This window comes from Budorcas taxicolor, chromosome 10 (genome assembly GCF_023091745.1).
Source record: "Budorcas taxicolor isolate Tak-1 chromosome 10, Takin1.1, whole genome shotgun sequence".
Taxonomy (NCBI): Eukaryota; Metazoa; Chordata; class Mammalia; order Artiodactyla; family Bovidae; genus Budorcas; species Budorcas taxicolor.
The window spans coordinates 98,256,891-98,279,683 of NC_068919.1; the positions used below are offsets into that span (position 1 = coordinate 98,256,891).

Sequence of the window (22,793 nt, forward strand, 5' to 3'; positions counted from 1 at the left end):
AATCCTGTTTCAATAAATATTTCTCATTCAATAGTCCATTAATTTCATGTGATTTCTAAATTTCTGGAAGAAGATGTTTGGAGACTCTCGTAGCATTTATGACAGAGCAGTTGGACCTGTGATATTTGCAACTCTTATGAAAAATGAGCGACCAAGCTTATCCTCCGCATTTATTTGTTCAGTTCTCCTCAGCTGATAAAGGAGCGCATGGAGATGGAAGGCCATCACCATCACATCAGTCCACCCCAAAAGTGAGGGCCAACAGACGCATGTCCGGGATAACCCAGATAATGCAACCGTCTGAACTTCCCTGGTTGGTACAGACCTGCTCCTGAGAGTGAATACATCTTTTCTTCACTAAGCTTTCAGAGCTTGAATTTAAAATACACATGAGCACCAAACATGTTGGTGGTGACAACCGAAATAAAGGAGTGGTCTTCACACAGTTTAAAAACCCCCTAACAGTCAGTTTAAAATTGCGGATTCATTACACTGGAATCATCAACAGCTACAGCCAGTGTGGGGCACTATAGATTTAAAGCCAAGGCATCTTTGAGATTTTAAATGGTCCTTTTATACAACACGCTACAAAGATGTTTAATGGACGGACTCATGTTCAAAAGATCTACCCAGTAAGTAATTTTTGAAAACTTTCCAACAGTATGTTAGAAAGGACCATATAAAATGGTCCTTTTATACGACACACCACAAAGTCATGTTTAATCGATGGAATCATGTTCAAAAGATCTACCTAATAAGTAATTTTTGAAAACTTTCCAACAGTACGTTAGCCATACTGTTAGTTCTATGTGCATGCTTGTGTGCTAAGCTGCTTCAGTCATTTCTGACTCCTTGCGACCCCACAGACTGTAGCCCACCAGGATCTCTGTTCATGGGATTCTCCAGGCAAGAACACTGGACTGGGTTGCCATGTCCTACTCCAGCAGAACTTCTCAAGCCAGGGATCAAACCTGTGTCTCTTATGTCTACAGGTAGTTCAATTATTCCCTTCTTGTCACTCATTTATATTTATTTTTAATATTAAAAGCATAATTTAAAACAAGTATATGGTTACTCATTGGAAAGGACCCTGATGCTGGGAAAGACTGAAGGCAGGAGGAGAAGGGGACGACAGAGGATGAGATGGTTGGATGGCATCACCGACTCGATGGACATGAGTTTGGTGGACTCCGGGAGCTGGTGGTGGACAGGGAGGCCTGGCGTGCTGCAGTCCGTGGTGTCGCAAACAGTCGGACACGACTGAGCTACTGAACAACAGCAACATACACTTACTAACTCTTTCTGAACCCAGCAACATATTGGATAAAGTTCAGATGTACTCATTTTTAGAAAGTGAGTATTTTACATATTTCTGGAAATATGCCACCAGCCAGGCCCACCTCACACACGTGTGACCTAGAGACACTCCAGCTGTGGGGACACTCGCCGTGGGACTCCTATGTCCTCAGCTGGGGGTCGCAGACCTCCTGCCACCTCCCCGGCCCAGGCCCACCGTCCCCTCCTCCCCCAGGCCAGGACCACCCAAAGGCAGACACGCGGCAGAAGCAGACAAGGCCGGGATGTGCTGCCAGCTCACCCGCCTGTGGCCGGCGCCCTCACGGGGGTCTCAGCACCCCGCTCACCCACCCCCGTCCCTGACCTTCACATGCCACTCAAGTTTCCCAGACAAACGATGGGACACTCATGAAGCGGAACTCACTCACGAAACACTCGTCAATCTGACTTCAGTTGCTTGCTGAGGCTCAGGCCCCACTGCCGGGCAAACCAGAATTGCTCCTGTGCTCTGGCCGGCAGGGTGCAGTGGGGAGGAGAGTTGCCCTGTGTTTCTCTCGGAGTACTGATGGCGAGGGTGTGACGACCTTTTCAGGCCCCTGTGGTTTCAATAAGCTTTGGGAGAACAAACCAGAGTTAGGGCCCACTTACAGTAATATTTCCCTTTGTTGACAATACTCTCAATAGTTTCACATACATCGGAACTTTTAGAGCATAATTTTTATTTGGGAACTACCTGTACTATGCCAGTTTAACAACCCAAGGGTCCTTTTGATTATTTTCTAAAATCCTCTGTCCACACACCCCTAACACATGCAAACCTTAAAGCACCAAACTTTCTGATTTTTTTCTCATTTAAAAAAAAATATTTAGGGTAAATGAAGCTCTTATTGCAGGACTTTGAAAAACTCATGTTCTTTCAAGAATTGTTTTCCCAGACAAATTCCTAATGGACCTAGCCCTCTTTTTGAAGTGTCTCTCAGTTCAAAAAAAAGGGTCCCCTCTAATTTAGACCATTTTAATAAACTTTAAACTGGAGATATTAGCTTCTTCTACCTGAAATGTTGATAGAAAGCCAATTCCCTAAATGTCTATCCAAAAGAATTCCCTTTAAAAGTCTGATTTTTTAAATGATTTACAATAAACTGTAGTTCTTTATGTTTTAATAAGACCACTGAAGTGGGTTCGACCCTGGGTCTCCTGCATTTCAGGCAGATTCCTTACCATCTGAGCCACCAAGGAAGCCCAATGTAAAGCTTTATATTACATGTAATGAGAACATTTATACTTCCTTAATATTGTGAAATTAAGTTACCGACCCACTTGAAAGGACTATTTTCTTTTCCCGATGAAGCAGTAGAAAGGCTGCCATGCCGTGCTGCTGTTCAGCCCATCCTCACTCCTCCTTGGGGCTTCGGTCCCGGCCTTGGTCTTCCCAGGAGCTTCTGGGCAAGCACAGCCTCTGTCTCAATCCTGCCAACACGGTTTGAAGGCTACATTCTAGGGCTTACTGAATGTTTCACAGTGGATGTTCCAGAAGAAAATAAGTAATGAAGATTGCAATTCCAAATGAGGTTCTAAAATGAACACTTCCCGTGTTCAAAACTATCCACCGGAGCATTTTATCTAAAGATCCCACTGATCAGGAGAAGTGATGCCAGAGATGCCAGCACTCGTCACTGGAAAACACTGGTTTGCATCCTACTCTGTGTGAAAATGCACATTTTGGTAATTTTGATAGGAAACTAAGAATATCAACAAACAAATAAAAGACACTAAAATACTGAAGCCCTGTGTAAGTTTGGCAGACAGAAAATCCTCAACTCAGACATGGTGAGCCAATGAAACCTCAACATTCTACAGTTTGACCTTGAAAATCATATTACTTCAAAAGTCCAGAAATGTAGATTTATTTTTATTCAGAAATACTTTCATATTCTCTAACTGTTCATCAAAAGTTTAAAAATTCAAAAGGGACACAAAGAAATTACATGGGTCTTAGAAGCTATGTCAAACATGCGAGTTTTAAGAGTGACATTTATACAGTGTAACTTAGCCCTCATAATTTTCTTATAATCAAATTATAGCAGGAACACAAACATATCATATATTACTCTTTAAAATTTTTGTTTTACAATATGTTCTTGTCAATGGGACACTTCAAAATGTTTAAACCTGACAGAAAAGCATTAAAAAAAAAATACCAGTGGAAGAAAAAAGTATCAGAAGCACACCTGTCCTTGACCTGGTGTGGAGATGGGGAACACTGCAATAAGAAATGATGAATCCATTCTCCCGGGGAGCTCGCTCTGAACATCCACACTTCGGTCCAGTGTTCTTTAAAATCATTTTAGACTTAAAATCAATTCTTGCCCACTTTCAATATTCACTTTCATTGATGCTGCCTGCATTTCCTCTTCAGGGGTTGGTTTCTGGGGCAGAGTTAGGCAGGGACAGCTGTTTGAAGGCAACCCAGTCTCACAGCTGTGGTCAGGGGTGACCACAGTGAGCAGAACCGCTTCAGGAGTGAACCCGGGCATCGGAACGTCCCTCGGATACCGTTCACTGGGGGAAGTAACCCTGGGTTTGACGTTTGGGAAGCTTGACGTGTTGGAGAAGCGGTCTCCGGAAGGAAGAGAGGGCTCCTCAGCTAAACGCGCGGGCCAGAACTCCACCACCTCCTCGGCGGCGGGGACGAGCGCTTCGCAGTCCCCCTGCCCGCGGGGAGGGGCCTAAAAGGGGTCTGGGGGGCGCGGAGGAGGGGGAGCCCTGGGAAGGAGAGGAAACCCCGGGACGTCCTGGACACCACGGTCATCTCCGATGGCCCCACAGGTCTGGGCTGTGGTTTTGGAAGAAGAGGTGAGACTATTAACAAACTCCTCCCTTCTTTCAGGCAAAAGAAAACAAAGCCTCTTCATGGCTTCAATAATATAAACTTCATTTGTTTAAAAAAAAAAAGAGTTTTAGGTGGAAGAACTTCAAGGAAACAGAGGGAGCTGTTGCCCATGACAGGCCCTGAGTTTCCCAGGGGGTACCTACGGCGGGGCGGGGCGGGGGGAGTGTCACCCATTCTTTCCGAACCCTGCTCCGCCCGCGGCTCAGTCTGAGTGCAGGTGACACTGCGTGCTTTGTAAAGACAAAGGCAATTTGCATCTCCTGCGCTTCCTCTGCACCTCCTAGTCATCCTCAGTACTCTGACCCCTGATCCCTTCCAAAACACTTTCAATATGTCTGCTGTTATGCAGTTTCACCTACAAAGCAACATATATATTAAAAACTCAGATTTGTTCGCAATCAAAAAAAGTGCTTAAAACCATCTTATGCAACTGTTTTTCACTTCATTTTCAACCAAAAAAAACAAACAAACAAACACATTTGGGTTTATGAATAATACTGAAAAAAAATAGTGATTCTGATTATTCTCATACACGTATTAAAAAATGTGCCTTTATTCCCCATGTTAACTTACATTAACTGACTCATTTCCGTACCTTAATGAGTTAAACTCTTGCTTGGAAAATATAGAAGGTACAAATATAAAGAACTTTTAGGGTTAAAAAATTTTCTGAATATAAAAATGCTTTTTATGTTTCAAAAATAACACTTTTGGATTCTTGTTGTAGTTTTGGGTTTGGTAACTTAACTGTTAAGTACCCAAGGTTTTTTTAAAAAATAACAAAATAACATGGTTTTAAATACAAAGTTATCCAGGAACCACTCACATCTGTGGATCAGCCCCACGGAAAGTTTAGTTTCTCAACAAGAAAACCCCAAATATTTTCATCATAAAATAAAATTCCATTATCAAAAACTAGCTTAAGATAGAAAACTATATGCCTTAGTGATTGCCAGAACTGCCCAGCACAGCTTCAGTAAAACAGAGAGAACTGATCGAGAAAATACAGTCTCCACACGTGTGCAAGATCTGCAAGTCAGACAGAGGGGCGCCGGGAACCGCGGCCTTGCCCTCGGGCACCGTCCTTCCCGGCGCGGCCCCTCCACCTCCGCCCGGCTGGTTCCTCCCGGCGGCTCATCCCGACGCGACGCCCCGCGCTCCTCCCGCCTACACCCGACGCTGCGCCCGAGAAAGCGCACGTCGGCCAGCACGTCTCCGTCCTTCCCGGGCTGTGAACGCCTCCGTGACCGTCCCGGCGAACGCGGGGCCTAGATGAGCCGGGAGCTCCTGAGGAACTGGATGAGCACGCGGTACACGAACGTGTACTGGCACAGGGTCTGCACCATCAGCATCCGCTGCCGCCGCAGCATATCCAGCACCCGCGGGACGTCCAGCGCCTGGGGGGGCGGGGGAGGGGAGCGGGGTGAGGGTGCGGCTCCCCGAGACCGCGGGGGGCGGGCGGTCCCGGGGGGACCCTGGCTGCAGCCTCTTGGCTCCTCGGAGTCTCCTGCGGAGAAGCCCGAGCACGTTTGTGCGGGAAGCCCCGGCAGGCCACGGGCGGCGGGGGCCCCTCCCGGCCCGGCCCCGCGCGCGGCCCCCCTCTCCCGCGCCCACAGAGGAGCAGGCACCTCGTTGTGCTCCAGGCAGGCGATCATGATCTCCGACAGAATGACGACGCCTGTCCGTCCCACGCCGGCACTGCAGTGGACCAGCAACGGGGGGCTGGGGCTTCTGGGTTCACTCGTGCTGTTTGTATGGCGTCGAACGGACTGGATCTCTTCGAGGTATGCTGTGAGACACGGGTGGCTCAGACAGACACAGAGGCACAGGCCCAGCAGGCCGTCCCCACCGCTGGGGCGGCGGCCGCAGACGCACGGCACCGGGCGCCGGTGAAGGCCCGGCGACTGGCCGGCAGCCGGCCTCGGCGAGCCCGGGCCTCTACCTGCGCTCCCCCAAAACGCAAAACTCTCCAGGGGCCAGACCTGCCTGCTGCCGAGTAACCAAGGGAAACGCTGAAACCTCCTCTGCTACGCTTTCCCCTGGACGCTTGAAATGGTCAGGTTAAAACAAGCCCAGCCTTGCATGCAGCAATGCGGAGGCAGTCTGGCTCCGCGGCGGCCCTCCCGGCGCCGAGCGCAGGCGCTTACACAGAAAGCCCTTGAGGTCCTCGGGGCAGCCGTGCTCGGGCCAGTCGGTGTACTGCAGGTGCCAGATGGTCCGCTCCTGCCCGCTGAGCAGGTGCTTCATCTTCAGGCCCGTGGTGGCGTAGCAGCCGGAGTCCGTGCGGAAGCGCGTGGTGATCTTGAACCGCCCGTAGGTGACGGTGTTGTGCCTCGAGCCGAGGCGCGGCCAGTACCTGAAGCTCTTCTCCCTTCCGCCCTCCTGTCGGAGACAGAGCGCTCAGAAGCGCGGCCGCGGGCGCCCCTCGCGGGGAGCCATCTGGAGACTCGGACCCGCGCCCCCGCCCCCTTCTCTAAAGTCAGGCCCACAGCGTTCCCGCCACCGTCCGCCCGAGGCCGCGAGGCCTAGAGAAGAGAGGCCTCACCTCCTCGGCCGTCACCATGGCTATGATCGCGACGCCCTGTTCCCACACCATCTGCCAGAAGTCCGGGCAGGTGTTCTGCAGTGGTCCCTGGGTGGCGATATAGCCCCATTCGATCCCGCTGACAGAGACCTGAAATCAGAAAGGGGCTTTTAGAAACGAGAGTGTGTGACCCACGCGTATACATCTGTTCATGGAAAAACTTACAAAGCGAACTGAACTATTCAGGCAGAGACTTTCACCTTAGTCTTTTTCCTTATTAGTGTGATTTCCACTACTGGCACTTTTATAAGCATAAGCGTGATGAGTCTGCATAATATCTATATGTGACCTGGGACGATTTTCTTAACCTCTCCAAATCTCAGTCCTCATCTGAATAAAAATACTCCCTGCCCTCATGTGGTTGGGATTGCTCAAGCCAACATATTCAACGCCCTGCACGTGACAGGGTCTCAATAAATGGCTGTCATTCCTGCTGTTGCGTGCTGGTTCTTCCAAAAATAACATCAGCATCGTCACAGCCCAAAGTTCAAAGCCAGCCTTCCCTCGTGAAGTACAATACACGCTAGGATCAAGTGCAAGCATTTAAGTCGAAAACCTAAGTCAGATGTCAAATTTCCAGGGGCGGGGGGACAGCGGGGGGGAATCTCTTCCTACCTAAGGAGTTCTCCTCTGAACTTCTGAGTCAGGATCACTCCAGATAACGATACTAAATTTCCACTTGAGATTGAAAACCTCCTTGAAAACATTCTAATAATTATGAGAATTGTAGTCAGGAAATGGGGTTATATCTCAGCTCCCCCACTACTGAGTGATGGCTGTAACCGCTTCCGGGCTGCCCTGGGTCAACCCTGGGACTAAGAGGGCAGCGGAGTCACGCCCCCACCTCCCACGGGCCCCAGGCCCCACAGCGAACAAGGACCAGGCGGAGGGGCTCGGGGCCGGAGGGGCGATGCCTTCCTGACTCGGAGGTCAGGGCAGCGGCCCACACCGCCCGCTACGGGGTGATCTGGGAGTTCCTCCCGCTGTGGCTGAAGATCTCGAAATACCACCACAGAGCCTCAGCATTCTTCTCTCGCCCATCCAGTCACGGGAGACGGGATACCAAAGAAATGCTCCGTTTTTAAATACGTCACCTCAGTCACGCCCAACTCCGCACAACCCCATGGACTGTAGCCCTCCAGGCTGCTCTGTCCATGGGATTCCCCAGGCAAGAATACTGGAGTGGGGGGCCGTGCCCACCTCCAGGAGATCTTTTCAACCCAGCGATCGAACCCAGGCCTCTTATGGCCCCTGCATTGGGGGGTGGGTTCTTTACCACTAGCGCCGCCTAGAGAGCAAAGTTTGCGCGTGGAACTCTGCTCAGTGCTATGTGGCCGCCTGCAGGGGAGGGAGTTTGGGGGAGAATGGATGCCTGTATGTGTCTGGCTGAGTCCCCTCACTGTGCACCTGAAACTATCCCAGCATGGTTAATCAGCTACACCTCAATACAAAATAAAAAGTTTTTTAAAATAAAAATCTTATGCACACATTCCCAAAGACTGTCAAGAGCAGACTGCTGGGTCTCCGGGAAGTCTCACTTGTGAAATGGCTCTCATCCAACGTCAACTGCAGACTGAATAAAATGTGGGAAAGAAGAGAGATAACACCTGATCGTGGATACCTTCTCATTCACTCACTGGAAAGAAATGTCTTCTTTCCAGAGTAAGGAACGGACTGTGCAGCCAGTGTGAACAGAGGCTGCGGAGACGGAGAAGACAGAGCCTCCGGCTTTTCTCACCGTCCCCGTATGGACCATCCCTTTTTCCACTTCACTGGGTGTAAGGCTACCTCAGGTAAACGGCATTACCCTGTTTTGGGGCGGGGCGGGGCGGGGTGGGGCGGGGCGGGGCGGGGCGGGGTGGGGTGGGGCGGGGCGGGGCGGGGCGGGGTGGGGCGGGGCGGGGCGGGGCGGGGTTGGGGGAGGGAGCAGCACCGCTTGCCCAGGGAACAAAAACGGTGTTTAAAAAGGAGAGAGTGGGCAAGGAGCACAGACGGCTCCAGTGTGAGGGACGGTGTTGGTGACACCATCCAATACACACGTGTTACATCAAAATGCACAGAGGTGCATAACAAGGAAAAACGAGCCATTCAGCCGCTCCTGAGAGAATCTGTGAGCTAGAGAGAGGGCTTCAGATTCAGAAGCACCAAGTGCTACCGGCAGACAAACGAGTGGCCCTGAAGTCCTGGGCACGATGCTGGGGGCAGAGGGACCAAACACCATCCCGCCCTGGGGTACGGATTTCCCAGCCTGCAGAACACTGTGTCAAAATGGTTCAAAACAAGGGTGTTTTTTTAAAACAAGTCTCACCACTCGTGTTGAAGATTTAACTGAGGACTCTACCCTGCCATTCTAACACTCCCCTCACCTTGATGTGGGAGGCGTTGACGTAGCCGGTGTTGTTCTCCTTAGTCGGGACTAGCTCCACCCTGGCGTCGTCGTAGGGAAGCACGTCCTGGAACCGATTTCTTTCTGCATTTTCAGGGAGGCGTGCTGTTGAGCACTCGCCATCAACTAGCCGCTTTTTAAGAATTCTTTCATATTCTGTGAATACCATTCCCTGTTCTAGCCGCTGTTCCAGAATTTTACACTGGAAAACACAGAGTGAGAAGGGATATGACTGCAGTCCCATGCCACACACAGCCGCATCTTGACTGCACGTCTGAAAGCTCGCTTTCTGCCTTAAGTCTAGTGTTCTCCAATACTGAAAATTCTAGATGAAACCAAAGGTAAGCTTAACAAGTCATTACAACGAAAGGAGAAATGAGATGATCTTCTTGGTGAGAAATATAATGCAAAGTTCTGTTTAAACTTGTTCTCGAATAACTCATTGAATTCATTTTCTCTAAATCTATAGTCAATTACTTGACCCCCTTAGAAAGTCTGGGACTGACTTGTATACACTGCTATAATTAAAATGGATAATCGACAAGGACCTGTTGCATAGCACGGGGAACTCTACTCAATATCAGGTGGCAGCCTGGATGGGAGAGGAGTTTGGGGGAGAATGGATACATGTGCACAGATGGCTGAGTCCCTGTGCTGTCCACCTGAAAATATCATAACATTGTTAACTGGCTATACTTCAATATAAAAAAATTTTTTTAAATTACCCGACGTCTTAAGAACAGAAAATTCTCCTGGAGAACAGTAAATCCTAGAGTAGGATAATTAATTCCAACTTCTATGAACAAGTGCTTCAACTTTGTCATATGATACATAAAACACTGAAAATAGTCAAGTTGGAAATTATCTCCAGGATCCAGGTGTAAGCAAAGTAACTTTTGCTTAGCATAATTCATGCCTGCCTAATTTTGACAGAATAGAGCCTCACAGCAAATACATCTCAGTCACAAAGAAAGTTTTGAAAACCTCAGTAGTTGTCCACTGGTAAAAGTTTTCGATGTCAGGACAGCAGTCACTGTCTTTCTTTCCTATGAGTCCTCACATGCAGTTGCTGATTTCTCTCACTTTACGGCCACAAGAAGGTAAAGAACGACAGCCAGAAGCCAACAGACAGAAATCAACATTTAGCCTGAAATGATCTATCGAGGCATTAGCTATAAGCTTGCCCCAGTTTTGCAGTCCAGGTGACAAAGTTCCTAACACTCCTTTATGATTATCAAACGGCTTAGACAACCCAGGAGATTCTCAGGAAGGCAGCTCTGCAGCCTCGGCCGGCCCCGAGAAGGCGGGCGGCCTGGGGTCCCGTACGTACCCGCTCGTCGTTAGTAGCTCTGGCCGGTACGTCCTTCTCCTCATCGGGCAGCGGCAGTCGAGACAGGGAGAGTCCATTTAGAGCAGCCAATTTGAGAGGACCGATTTTTTTTGCATCTCCTCGGCTCTTTTTCATTCCCTACAAAAATAGTTACAGGTGTATATATCAAACATACACGCGTACAATCCCTCTGAGAAGAGATTTCAGTGGACTGAAGACGAAACAAACAGGGAGGGCGGGTTCTCCTAAAGCAACAACCGCAGGAGCGATGACACTCCTACACACACACACACTTGTTTCACAAATATGAGGAGGAAGACATTCCATTCAAGGCCAAAGCCCTGATAAGTCTTCCAGATAGAAGGTTTTGAAATGCAGCTGGTTTCAGGGCTCTGTTGTAATGGAAGGTGAGGTTCCGAGCGGACGGCATTCCTTCACAGGATTCACTGGACCCCATTCACTCGGGGTCCTCCTGAATGTCAAACTGTGACACGCATGAAAACCAGCTGTAGTCCACGGAAAGGGTTTAAATGTGGTGGCCTGCCTGTAGTAAAAGCTCTCACACATTAAACAGTTTCTTTCCCAGTGCTTTCTACGGCGGCTCTATCATCTTCTACATTCTGTGGCAGACTTGCATGACTGGGGTTAGACTACCACACTTCTGGCAAACGCCCCATTTTCAAGTGAAGAAAACGGCAGGGCCGCAATCTCCATCATTACACCAGGAGAGGGTATGAGAGAGGGCATCCGCGGAATTCTGTCTTCTGAAAACTGGTGTTTCTTCAAGCCGGCAATTTTGCTCTCGAAGGCAAGCGAGCCCAGGAATGCCAAGTCCTCTTTAATAGTCTATAGCTCCTGGGAAGCCACGGGATATAATCATAATGACAGCAGCCCTACTCGGACAGAGATGGCTTCCTCAGTTCTGTGTCATAAATGAGATCACCTTTGCCCCAGCTCTGTCAGCAAGGCAATGGCGACCCACTCCAGTACTCTTGCCTGGAAAATCCCATGGGTGGAGGAGCCTGATTGGCTGCAGTCCACGGGGTCGCTAAGAGTCGGACACGACTGAGCGACTTCACTTTGTCAGCCTTGGAGGGAGACGGAGAGGGAGGCACACAGACGACAAGGTCCCTGCTTGGGTGACAACGTCAGATTTCTCAGGTGTGCGGGAGGCGGGTGAGCGGCTAACACTGGGCTGTGGGGGGAGTGGGGGCCGTGCTGACGGGTGGCGTCTGCCACGGTCCAGGGTGCCAATTCTCCCACACGGCTAATGTCCATCTACCCCCACAAGAGCCCAAAAATGGAAAACTCAGGTCCCGACAGCCAGGAGAAGTGGCCCCAGCACTTCTCAGCCTGAAAAGGACTGAAACGCCCCGGCACCCATGTGCTGGGTGACTGGTAAGGCCAGCTCTAGAGCCAGTATTTGAAGAAAGGGGCTTACAGTAAAAACTCACCCCAAACACCCCTCACTTAGCCCTCAGAGGACATGGTTTTAAATGTACAGGCCAAATGGTGGTTTCTCGCATGAGAACCACCACGCAAGACTGAGGGTGAGACAGAAATTCTTCCTGTAAACACATAAGCATTCAAACCAATCCACCTCTGCCTGACAGCAATCACGTCCCTGCAGGTGGAGACGGGTGGAGAACTCCGCCATGTTCCTGCTGTCTGCAATTCATTTCACTGTTTTTAGTACTAAACCTCCACAACCATAATTCACACTGTGTGTTCATTCGCCTGTGGTCGCCATTAAACAACAAAGGCAACCGGGAGTTACAACGGGGCGGGGTGGGGGGTGGTCAGAGGAGTAGCAGGGGGTTGGACTCCAGCTCTTGGGAAGTCAGTCACTTAAATGTATGATCCAACCTCACAGTAATAAGTTAAACTTGACGGAGCACTTTCTATGAGCCAGGACCTCACTTTTTTCCCTCCAACAACTCTGTGGGGTTGTCTCAGTTACAAATGAAAAAACAGGAGTCAGAGAGATTAAGTTCTTGGTCCAAGGTCATACCAGCTAGCTGCCTCCTTGTATATGCTAAACAGGGTCAAAACAGTAGAAACCCTGCATTCAAGTCAGTCATGCTGCTTGACAGAACTCAGAAGCCCTTTCTGAGCCTAACCTTCCATGGGACCTACCACCCCATCGCAGGAGACAGAGGAGGGGTGCCTGTCCCGGGTCACGTACGGAGGAGCCGAGGGGCTGGGTGAGAAGGGCCCGGCCCCTGGGAGAGAGCCAGTGAACAGCAAGGTCTGGACTCAGAGCCGAGTTTCCCACTCGTAGGTCCTGTGCCTATTCCCAGCCCACGGCTGCCATTCACGTTCTTCAAGTAAGAACGTTCCTTATTTGAAGGGGCGGGGGTGGGGGTGGGGGGGCTTCCCTGGTGGTTCAGTGGTTGGGAGTCTGTCGGCCGATGCAGGGGACACAGGTTCAATCCCCGGTCTGGGAGGATTCCACCTGCCACGGGGCAACTAAGCTCACAGGCCGCAAACAAGGAGAGCGAGAGCATAACCCAGTCACATGGTCGACACCGGAGGCCTCCGTGCCAAGGAAGGGGCATTTTGTACCTTTAGCGAACCCAAATCAAAGTCCTCAGATTCAGCAGAACTCCCTGGGCCCATTCAAAAACTAGAGGGACAACAGGCTTGAATACTGGACTCTACTCATCTGGGGTCAGACTCAGGCCCCACATTAAGAAACAGGCACAGTTCTTGATGTAATCAGTGAAGAGTGTCAACTACAAGAGGGCCGGACCAGCTGGTGAAGACTCAGGCTGAGCTACTTCATCCCGCAGACACATCCACGACCTGTCCCGCCTCGAATCACCGACGCTGGGCCACCCCCTCCGCTTCAGCCAACCTGAGACACTGGCCTTTACTGTTAGGCAGTTGAGTAAGGATGTACTCCCAGGAAAAATTAAAAATCAACTTAGAGGAGAATCCACCTGCCAAGGCAGGAAACACGGGGGGGGGTTCAGCCCCTGGTCCGGGAAGATCCCACACGCCTCGAAACAACTAAGCCGCAGCGACCGAGCCTGGGCCACAGCCACCGAAGCCGCACACCCAGAGCCCCGAGGAGCCCCCGCCGCCCGCACACCCAGAGCCCCAAGGAGCCCCCACTGCCTGCACACCCAGAGCCCCGAGGAGCCCCCGCTGCACACCCAGAGCCCCGAGGAGCCCCCGCGGTGAGCAGCCTGCCCACCACTACAGAGCGGCTCCTGCCAGCCGCCCTTGGAGAAAGTCCATGCACAGCAACAGAAATTCTGCGCAGCCAAATGGGAAGTAACTGATTTTCCAAGACAAACTTACAGTTCAAAGCCATTCAGAGAAAACAGATGTAAATCCTGGCACTAACTGTTAGTCATTCGGGTCTGCGTACATTCATCTATTTCACAACCACTGTAGTACCGTGCTAATTTTCCTCCTGCTTGTGAAGATGTTTGTGACGACTCAGAGGATCTAATAATACACTAGGCCAGGCCCACATCTGTGATGGGCCCTCCGGTCTGAGCACGCTGACCAGCAGAACCGGGAGGCAGAGGCCCCAGCTGCCAGGACATGGGGGACACCTGGGAGACGGAGTGCAGAGGCTAATGCATCACTTTTGCCTGGCAAGAGCCCTGGGCATGGGGAATGGAGGCCTGAGCAGAGCGGAGCCTGAGTCGGGCAGCCAGATGGCCCAGAGCGGACACGCAGACACAAAAACGCTACCAATGCCTGGGCAACACTGAGGGCCTCGCAGCGAAAAGGCTTCAGTGGGAAGACAGAGAAGAGCAAGGCTGAGACAAGCAACTGCTACTTAATGAAATGTGTGTTAGTTGCTCAGCTGTGTCCGACGCTTTGCGACCCGTGGACGGCAGCCCGCCAGGCTCCTCTGTCCATGGGATTCTCCAGGCAAGAATACTGGAGTGGGTTGCCAAGTCCTTCTCCAGGGGATCGTCCTGACCCAGGGATCGAACTCGGGTCTGTATACAATATTTAAAAATATACAATACAACCTCTATGCAGAACAGTGTAGAAGAGAGGAGAACCAGCTACAGAGATAAACACGGGTTTAAACTCCGGTCCCTCACCAGCTGTGTGACCGTGGGAAAGTTAGTATCGCAGAGTCCACTTTCTCATCTGTGGAGACAATAGGCCTGTTGTAAGCCGGATGCAGTGAAGCAGGAGTGCTCTGGGAATGGCCTTCACCAGCTAGAGATGACGTTATGCTGTCTTCTAGTTGGCCTCAAGTGGATAACAAAGTGCGTAAATCAGCGTGCTTCATCACACCGAGTATGACGGAGCTGCATCTTCTACCAGGGGCCTTCCTTGGGCTCTCAGCTCCCTCAGCCTCTCTTTTAAAGACATCTGGGGTGCTCGGGTTTTTCCGTCTTGGTGAAGCAGCCCAGAATCACCCTCCAGTCCCTGGAGGTCACAGCGCAGCAGTTTAAGCCGCACCCACAGACCGTGACACACACAACCCACTAAGGACACCTCAGGGGAGCTTCCCTGAGCCCACAGGAGCCCACGGAGCCGCAGCAGCCCTGGGCCTGCGTCACCAAAGGCTGCTTTTACCAGTGGCTCACAAGGCAGTCTTGGACAGTGGTGAAATCCTCACTCCTCTTCCCTCGCACCGCCTTCTGGAGACCGCCCATTCACTGTTCCTATCCCACTCCACAGAGCCTCCTACGTCCACCTTTCCCTGGGTCTAAGCTATTATCTCTAGAAATGTCACCAAGATTCAATCCCCATCATTTCCATAGATAATCAAACTCAGAGTGTTCCAAAAGAAAGCAAAAATAGGGTAAAATGTGTGTGTCTACTGGGCTATGGGGCTGTTCGAAAGAAGTTCAAAAGAAAAAGATGAAAGACAGAACTCGTGGAAGTCAAAGACAAGAGGGACAAAGGGTAGACGATGCAGAGAAGGGCAGGTCTGTAGGGGGCACCACGCTCTGGGGTGAGGCCCCCACGCCCACCCTGCACCACACACGGCTCACCCCCAGCGGCGGAAGCCCTTCCACTGCGTTCTTCTTCGCGGAGAGATCGGACGCTGGCCTCTTCTGCAGGGAGTCCCTCCGGGCGCGGTATCTCCCCGACGTGGTGAGGTCCGACTCGGACGCAGATGGCGACAAGAGCCCGTCCCTCCGGGGCCGCGGGCCCTCCCCAGGCGCGGCCCCCGGGGCCTGGGGCTCCAGGATGTGCAGGGGCCCGGGGGCCAGGGGCGCGGTGTGGGGGGCGTCTGGGGGGCGGCCACCCCGGGGGCCGGGCGGCGGCGCAGGCCCCTCCTCGGGGTCCTCGTCCTCGTCCTCATCGCTGCTGTGGATCAGCACGGTGGCGTCGGACAGGGACTTCCCGTGCCCGCCTCGCAGGCTGCCCCGCGGCCCGGCGCCGTCCTCCGCTCGCAGCGCCCGCTCCCCCGCCGCCAGGGCCGGCGCGGCTCTCTCCTGCAGCCGCAGGCCCTCGAGGCCGTGCACCAGGCCGGCCAGCTCGAGGCTGTTGCGCTTCTGCAGCCGCGCGCGCCGGGCAGCCGTCAGCGGCTCGCTCACCTCCTGCAGCGAGTGCGCCACCGGCGAGCTGTCCTCCTGGAAGGTCTGCACTGAGTGGTGCACGCGGCGCGTGATGAGGTCGGGGTTGCTGCTGCTGATGGGCGGCTGGCGGGACAGGTCCGGGGTGCTGTTGGCAGGCCGCGGGTGCGGGTAGGGGGGCGGCGGGCGGTACACCTGCGTCCTCAGGATGCTGGGCGCCGGGCAGTCACGCGCCTGCAGCTGCGCGTTGGTCAGCTCGGGCACGCTCACGGCGCCCAACCCCGGGCGCCGCCCGGCCGCCGAGGCGTAGGGGTAGGGGGCCGGGCTGTGGAAGCTGTGGCTGAGGCTGAAGGTGCCGGGGGCCGTGGGCGGGGAGCCCGGGCGAGCGTGCTCGCGGATCTCGGGCTGGCTGTACACCAGGCTGAGGTTCCGCAGCGAGCGGCTCTGCCGCTCGGCCGGCGCCAGGCCGCGCTGCAGCTGCTTCATGACCGTCTCGTAGTCAGGGGTCGGGCGGTAGGACGGCGGGATCAGGGCGCTGTGCCGGTGCGAGGGCACGTAGTCGGGCCTCAGGACGTCGCTGCCCGCGATGCTGGGGCTCGAGGACCCGGGCGAGGGCTGCAGGTAGGGCTGCGGGCTATTCAAGGAGCTGGTGCTGTGCGCGCTGTACACGCTGCCGTTGCGGACGCGCCCGCCGAGCTCCACCTGCGCGCGATCCAGGCTGGTCTGAGAGTGACAGTAGAAGCCGTTCTGGTTGGTCACGAAGAGGTTATCTGGCGGGGCGGGCGGGACAAGCCAGTTAGCATGCATTCTATTAGGAGACTTTTTTTCTGAATGTACTGACTTAGACCAATTACTCAAGACAAACACTGAGACGGCCTGAACACCGATGACGTTTATGAAACCCCAGGCTGAAGGGACCTGGCTCTACTCACACCGCCGGACCCTGCACATGCGGTTTCTGGGCGCCTCACCTCCTCACCTCCAGAATGGGGTGGTTCTGCCTGCTCCAAGAGTGGCATTCAGGACCTCACACCCAGTAAAGAACAGCCAAATCTATGCTCAGCATTAAGAGTACAACTATACCACAAAACACTGCCCTCTTCTGAAAGTCAAGAGCGTGTGTTTTACTAGAGACAAAGCAGGCTTTCCAGAACTCTGGGGAGCTAAGAGCAGAAATACCCCTAGGTGTGTGGCCCTGCTGATGCTGAGTGAGTTCCAGCACCAGCTATCTGCAAACATTTCCTGAAATGAAACTCGAGGCGGATTGTGCGGACTCCCCCAGAATGAAGATAACAGGGCAAAGAGTTCAGCAGGATCTAAGCCTCACAAGGTCCTCAAGTGTCACTGGCAGCCGCACAGCTCAGCAGGGGCAGGAAGCCAAGAAGACCCCCGCAAAGACCCCCGGCTCCGCCCCTGCCTGAGTAAGACTGGGGTCACAGTGGGCAGAGTCAGAAGCCTCATGTGTCCACGGAGGCTGCGTGTGTGCCTGCCTGGGCTGGAAGGAGGCCTGCTTCTTCAGTTCAGCCTGTAGTTCACCTGGAAAACTATTGAGGGTGACTTTTAACACTTCAGGGGAAAGACCACCAGAGAACAGTTGCCATTGATAAAAACAATCTTTTTCTGACTCAAAAGCCTCCTGATGGTTTTATCCAAGGGAACAGCAGGCCAGCAGCTCATGCTGGTTTCTATTCCGGCGGGGCACACAGCCACGGAGACACGGGCCTCAGAGGCAGCTCATGCTCTCCCTGTGGATGCACCACGCTTCTCCTGCCTCGAGAGCACCCTGAGGTCTGCGTCTGTGGCGCCCCCTCTCCTCACAGCTGCCAACGCTCGCTCAGCCTCACCCCCGCCCATCTAGACCAGCATAATACCTGCTGGTCCGGCTCTGCGCACCCCCCAAACTATCCAATTATGAGTCTGCATGTGTAGAAGACTCTGCTAAGAACTAACGGGGCAGGGAGGGTGTAGGGAATGATTAGGATCCAAAGAAAAAGGGAAAGCTAAGCACAAAAATCACGAGAACCCAAGGAAGAAGTGTTGCAACTGAAGGAGGGAAGAGTCGCGAGTGAAGGAGCCCAGTGTCACAGGAGCTGGGGGAGGGAAGGAGCGCTGCCGGCTGGGGCTGAGCGATGGGGTCAGGGACACCTCCAGGACACACGGCGCTCGGGGCCTGGAGAGCGGGCGGCTGCAGTTTCACCCGTCGGGCGCCCTGGCTCTGAGTGCTCTCGGGGTCCCCTCCTCCCTGTGGAATCACAGTCAAGGGAATGTGAGCACCGGGTACAGAGGCAGTCCCCTGCCTCCTCCTCCGACCACCCTGGCCAACCTTCCAGAAGGAAGGGGCTCCCGCCCAGAGCCCTCCTGCCAGGGCAGGGGGTAGGCAGGGAAAGGGCGCCGAGGGTGGCGGAGCGGGGCGGGCAGCCGGGAGACTCGGCAGAGAGAGCGTGGCTGGAGAGGGCTCAGAGCGGGTGCGGGGGGTGAGGCCTGGAACAGGAGCACCGAGGGGCATCTCAGAGGACGCTGAGCACTAGACATGGACGATCGTCAGGGCAATGGGACGAGCCCAGCCGCTGAGTGCCAGATGAACCAGGGAGGCTGGGAACTGAGAACGTCAGCGCCTGTGATGCTGCGACTCATGAGAGGTCTCAAAAAAAAAAAAAAAAAGGCTGCATTGGCAGGAGCAGAGGGATAGGGAGGAAGAGAGATGGAACAGATGTTCCATGAAGTTCATCAGAGGCAAGAGGATCTGCAACTGTCTGGGTACCGAAGGCAAAAGAAAGAAAAGAAACATTATAAGCAGTTTGCAATCCCCGGAACCAGGGGGTGACTCCACCGTAAAGGAGCAGGGAACCTGGGAAAGGGCCTGGTGGAGCAGGTGATGAGCTCGACTCCAGGACGCCACTGCAGCAAGCGGTGGCAGCGGATAACATTCCGAGTGCTCCCACTCAGCCCGCGGTCCTGGGGGCCCCCTGAATGGGCCCCAGGCTGTTAGACAGGGGGCGCGTGGGGCTGGAGCTCAGGAACGAAGGTGGGCTGGGGAATGCAGACAGTCCTCTTCGCTGAGACCCCAACTGCGGATGAGAGAGATCAACCGGATACCTGCGGAGGGAGCGGGCCCTGGGCAGACCTTCGGGGCAGAGAGCACCAAGGGGGCAGGGAGCACCGAGGGAGCAGGAGCGGAGAGCATCCAGCGCGCGGAAGAGGCTGGCACGCCGGGGTCCGCCGGGAAGGAGGGTGTGCGAGGGCAGCTTGGCGGAGCAGCACAGACGGGAGGGGAAGGGGGAACCAGCAAGCAGAAGGGGCACACAGTGGCACCCTCAGAGGTGGGGAGAAAATGAAAGAAAAGATAGTTCACGCTGCAGTCTGGAGGGAGAGGAAAGACATTAGGAGGCTCGCAGGTGGAGAAAAAGGGAGGACCGGGGAGGAAACACACTGCAGAGGAGCGAGACTTTTCGGGGTGGGGGGCGGGTGTCAAAGCCACAGGAGGGCAGTGTGGGAAGAGGAGAAGCCAGTGAGGAAGGGAACAGCAACACCCCGAGGTGTACACTCTGGGACTCCACAGTCGACTCTGTCCCCCCCGCCGCCCGGAGAATCTCACCCAACACACACGGCACAGCACCAACAACACGCCACCACCTGCCTCCTGGTCCCCTCACGCCGCCCTCCACAGTCCCCTATGGGCCTGAGTGAGGCCAAGCTCCCGCTTCGCCGTCTGTGCCGGGGCAGTCACTAACCCCCACAAAAGCAGGGGCAGCGGCCCCACCCAGGAGCTCGCCACTCCGCACCTTTCAAAGTCACCCCTCTTTCCAGAAAGCCTTCCTCAGACTGCCCAGCTCACTCTCGTCCCAACACGCCTGTCCCCTCTGCACCTAAGCCATCTGCGCACCGCGCCATCCTCCTCTATTAGGCTCTAAGCTTCTTAGGGTGTGCAATTACCTCTCTGCATCCATCTCCCCGCCTTTATAGCAGAGCCTTGGGGACAGGGTAAAGCAATAATGCCTGTAAAACGAATGCTGGAGATACAGCTTCAGAGGCCCTGTCTTCACATAGCTCAATGTGCCCATCATTTGAAACATAAACATCAATAGAGGAAAATAACCCTTTACAATGGGAAGGTCTCAGGCAGGAAAACACACGGAACAAGCCTGGGACCTCCGGGGCCCGAAATCACAGAAGCGCTCAGAGCCCCCGGGGCACATGTTAACAGGACTTGGGAGCCAGTCTGAAGGAGTGCCCATGGGCCAAATTCAGGATCAAATCTGAGCATCGGAATCTGATACTACATGTTTGCTATCCACATCCAAAAAAAGAGCTGACTCTAACAGCAGCCTCTTTTATGAATCCAGGTTGGCTATCATCGTGACAATAATTCCGTGAAGTTAAATTTTTAAGTTATTTGTGTGATAACTTCAGCCAAAACACTATCCTGGCTTCAAGATCTCCAAGCCTTCATGATTTATTCAAATTATAGTAATTTTGTAAGGCATTTCAGAAATGGTGTACTTTACCTAGGGAAGAGGCGTACGGTTCTGTGTAATGTCCATTATAGTGCAGCTGGGGCGGGGCGGCCATCGCATAGGGTTGCGGCTTGGGCTAAGAATCGGAAAGTCGGAAACAGGATTAAAACACGTCGTCCGTGGAAATATGCGTAAACAGTTCTTTTCTGGCTTCTTTCTCTTCACTGAGAAACTTCTGAAGGAGCCTGATGTATTATATATGAAAAATAAATATCAAGACCCTGTAGCTCTTACCCTGTCGATCCTTTCCAGGGTTTTCCAGAAAGGCAATGCTAAGCGCTGCGCTCTATTATCAGACAGCAGCCAGCACCAGAGAGCAGGGACAGAGAGAGGTCTCCTGAACTCTTATATAAACAATCGATTAGAAGAAACTTACACGTACTACAATTAATCTTATTAGCAGAACCATCTAGTATTTTAAATATCTACTAACTTCTGATTACTCTTGGCTAATAGTCAACATCTTTAGTATTAGGCTGGACCTAATATTTTAAAATATATAACACAACAAATGTTAAATATATAAATATTAGGCTCAAGTTGTAGAAAATCACCATTTCTTTGGTCACGTGTCAGCATACTTTAACAGTTCAAACTAAGAACCAACACCACTAAAAGCCTATTTTATTAAGGAAAGCGAGAGAACTAAAACAAAAAAAGGCAACTGCAGTTCTCCCTCTTTCTTACCAGAGACAGCCTCGAAGAAGACCTCCTCCTAACTGGGTTCACTATGACGGTCTGTGTTTGCCTGTGAAAATACGACACGTCTTTGAGAAACACATATACACACGCTCATATGCACACAATCTTCCTAAACATGCTAATAAGAAAGTAAAAGGATAAATCTTCCCAAGCGACAAACTCATCCAGTCATCAATCAGAGAAAAGGCAGGCGGTCCCCCGGCTGGACTCCAGGGTCTGAGCTTCGTGGAACAGCCGTCAGTCGCCTGGCTGAGCCCAGGGCTGGGCAGGAGGAGCTGTCCCCACTCCACGCAGGCAGGCCCTCTGGAGTGACCGGCAGCAGAGCGGAGGGGCACCAGGCGAGAAGGCCACAGACTCATCCCCAGGGAAGAGCCAGCGTAAACGCGCTTCTCCTGCGGGCCGGGCTCAGCGCTCAGGACAGACTGCCAGCTGCCAGCCTCAGAGCCAGAAGCAATGAAGTGCCTTTGATGGAGAGCCTGTGAGCCGCGGACCACACACATGATCAAGAGACAAGCTGGGAACTTGGGAAACTTAGGGATATGTGTGTTAGCTGCTCAGTCATGTCTGACTCTTTGTGACCCCCTGGACCGTAGCCCACTAGGCTTCTCCATCGGTGGGATTCTCCAGGCGAGAACACTGGAGTGGGTTGCCATTCCCTTCTCTGTAAGAACATATATTTTCTCTAAGAAACTAAGGTAGGGAAAACAAAAGAGGAGGAACATTGGTTCAGTGGGCTGGTGGTAACTCCATTTACGTTCCTTTGCAAGAAACTTCTCTCTGGTTCTAAGTATACTTTTAAAAAAGAAATGAAAAGTATTCAGGAGTCCTGGCTGACATTTATCAGATAGTTTGAGATTTTAAGCTATTCAGAGCAAGCTCCATCTTTGAATAAACATAGGTCACAAATAAGCAAAAGAAAATTCCTTTCGTCAGAATCTATCTTTCAAAGATAAAGGCAGGCATTTTTGTTGTTTCTGTGTGTGGTCAGTTTTATTGTGAAAAAGATCTAGGAACCTACACACATAGGATTCTTGGGTTTGATCATGATGCAATTTTGTCAAAGCACTTTTTGAAAAAACTTTGAGCGTCTATTCCTGGCCCATAAGCTTACGTGACATGTAATTACAGATTACAAAAAATGTCATCCTTGGTTATAGTGTTCCTAAGGACTAACTACTAGAAAATCCATAATCACAAACTGAACATTAGTTCCATTTAATCAGTAAATTTACCATCTCAAGCTTAAGTCTCAAAAATTATTCTCAGCACTGTAACAACAAATTTCTTATATTAAATCCCTAAATATTAGTTAATTTTTATAAGATTTTTGAGGTAAAAGAAAATTATTCCTAATAGGAGCTGTCATGTAGCTGCAACTGCTTTTATGAGTTGACTTTTTTTGATTAAACACTTTTTAAAATAACTTGTTTATCATTGGAACATATTAAGATTGCTGATGAAAAATAGATGTCTTTTTCCCAAAGGATACTCCTATTCTACCGGTAATTATTCCGCAATAAAAATAAAACAGACATCAATTCCATTAGATTGCAAACATAGCCACATTCATTGGTAAGACATTAG

The 22,793-nt window shown here is 52.1% G+C and overlaps 1 protein-coding gene across 1 annotated transcript in view; it reads right to left on the reverse strand.

Moving 5' to 3' along the window:
• Positions 1 to 3,187: 3,187 nt before the first annotated feature.
• PTPN21 (protein tyrosine phosphatase non-receptor type 21) overlaps positions 3,188 to 22,793 on the reverse strand; it is a 74,135-nt gene continuing 54,529 nt past the window's right edge. The window contains exons 11-19 of the mRNA XM_052646218.1: positions 21,195 to 21,255; positions 20,499 to 20,583; positions 15,466 to 16,763; positions 10,490 to 10,627; positions 9,140 to 9,361; positions 6,735 to 6,863; positions 6,337 to 6,571; positions 5,818 to 5,978; positions 3,188 to 5,586 (exon numbers count right to left, since the gene is read on the reverse strand). Coding sequence (XP_052502178.1) covers positions 5,458 to 5,586; positions 5,818 to 5,978; positions 6,337 to 6,571; positions 6,735 to 6,863; positions 9,140 to 9,361; positions 10,490 to 10,627; positions 15,466 to 16,763; positions 20,499 to 20,583; positions 21,195 to 21,255 — 2,458 coding nt within the window. The 3' untranslated portion in view covers positions 3,188 to 5,457. The remainder of the gene's footprint in view (positions 5,587 to 5,817; positions 5,979 to 6,336; positions 6,572 to 6,734; positions 6,864 to 9,139; positions 9,362 to 10,489; positions 10,628 to 15,465; positions 16,764 to 20,498; positions 20,584 to 21,194; positions 21,256 to 22,793) is intronic.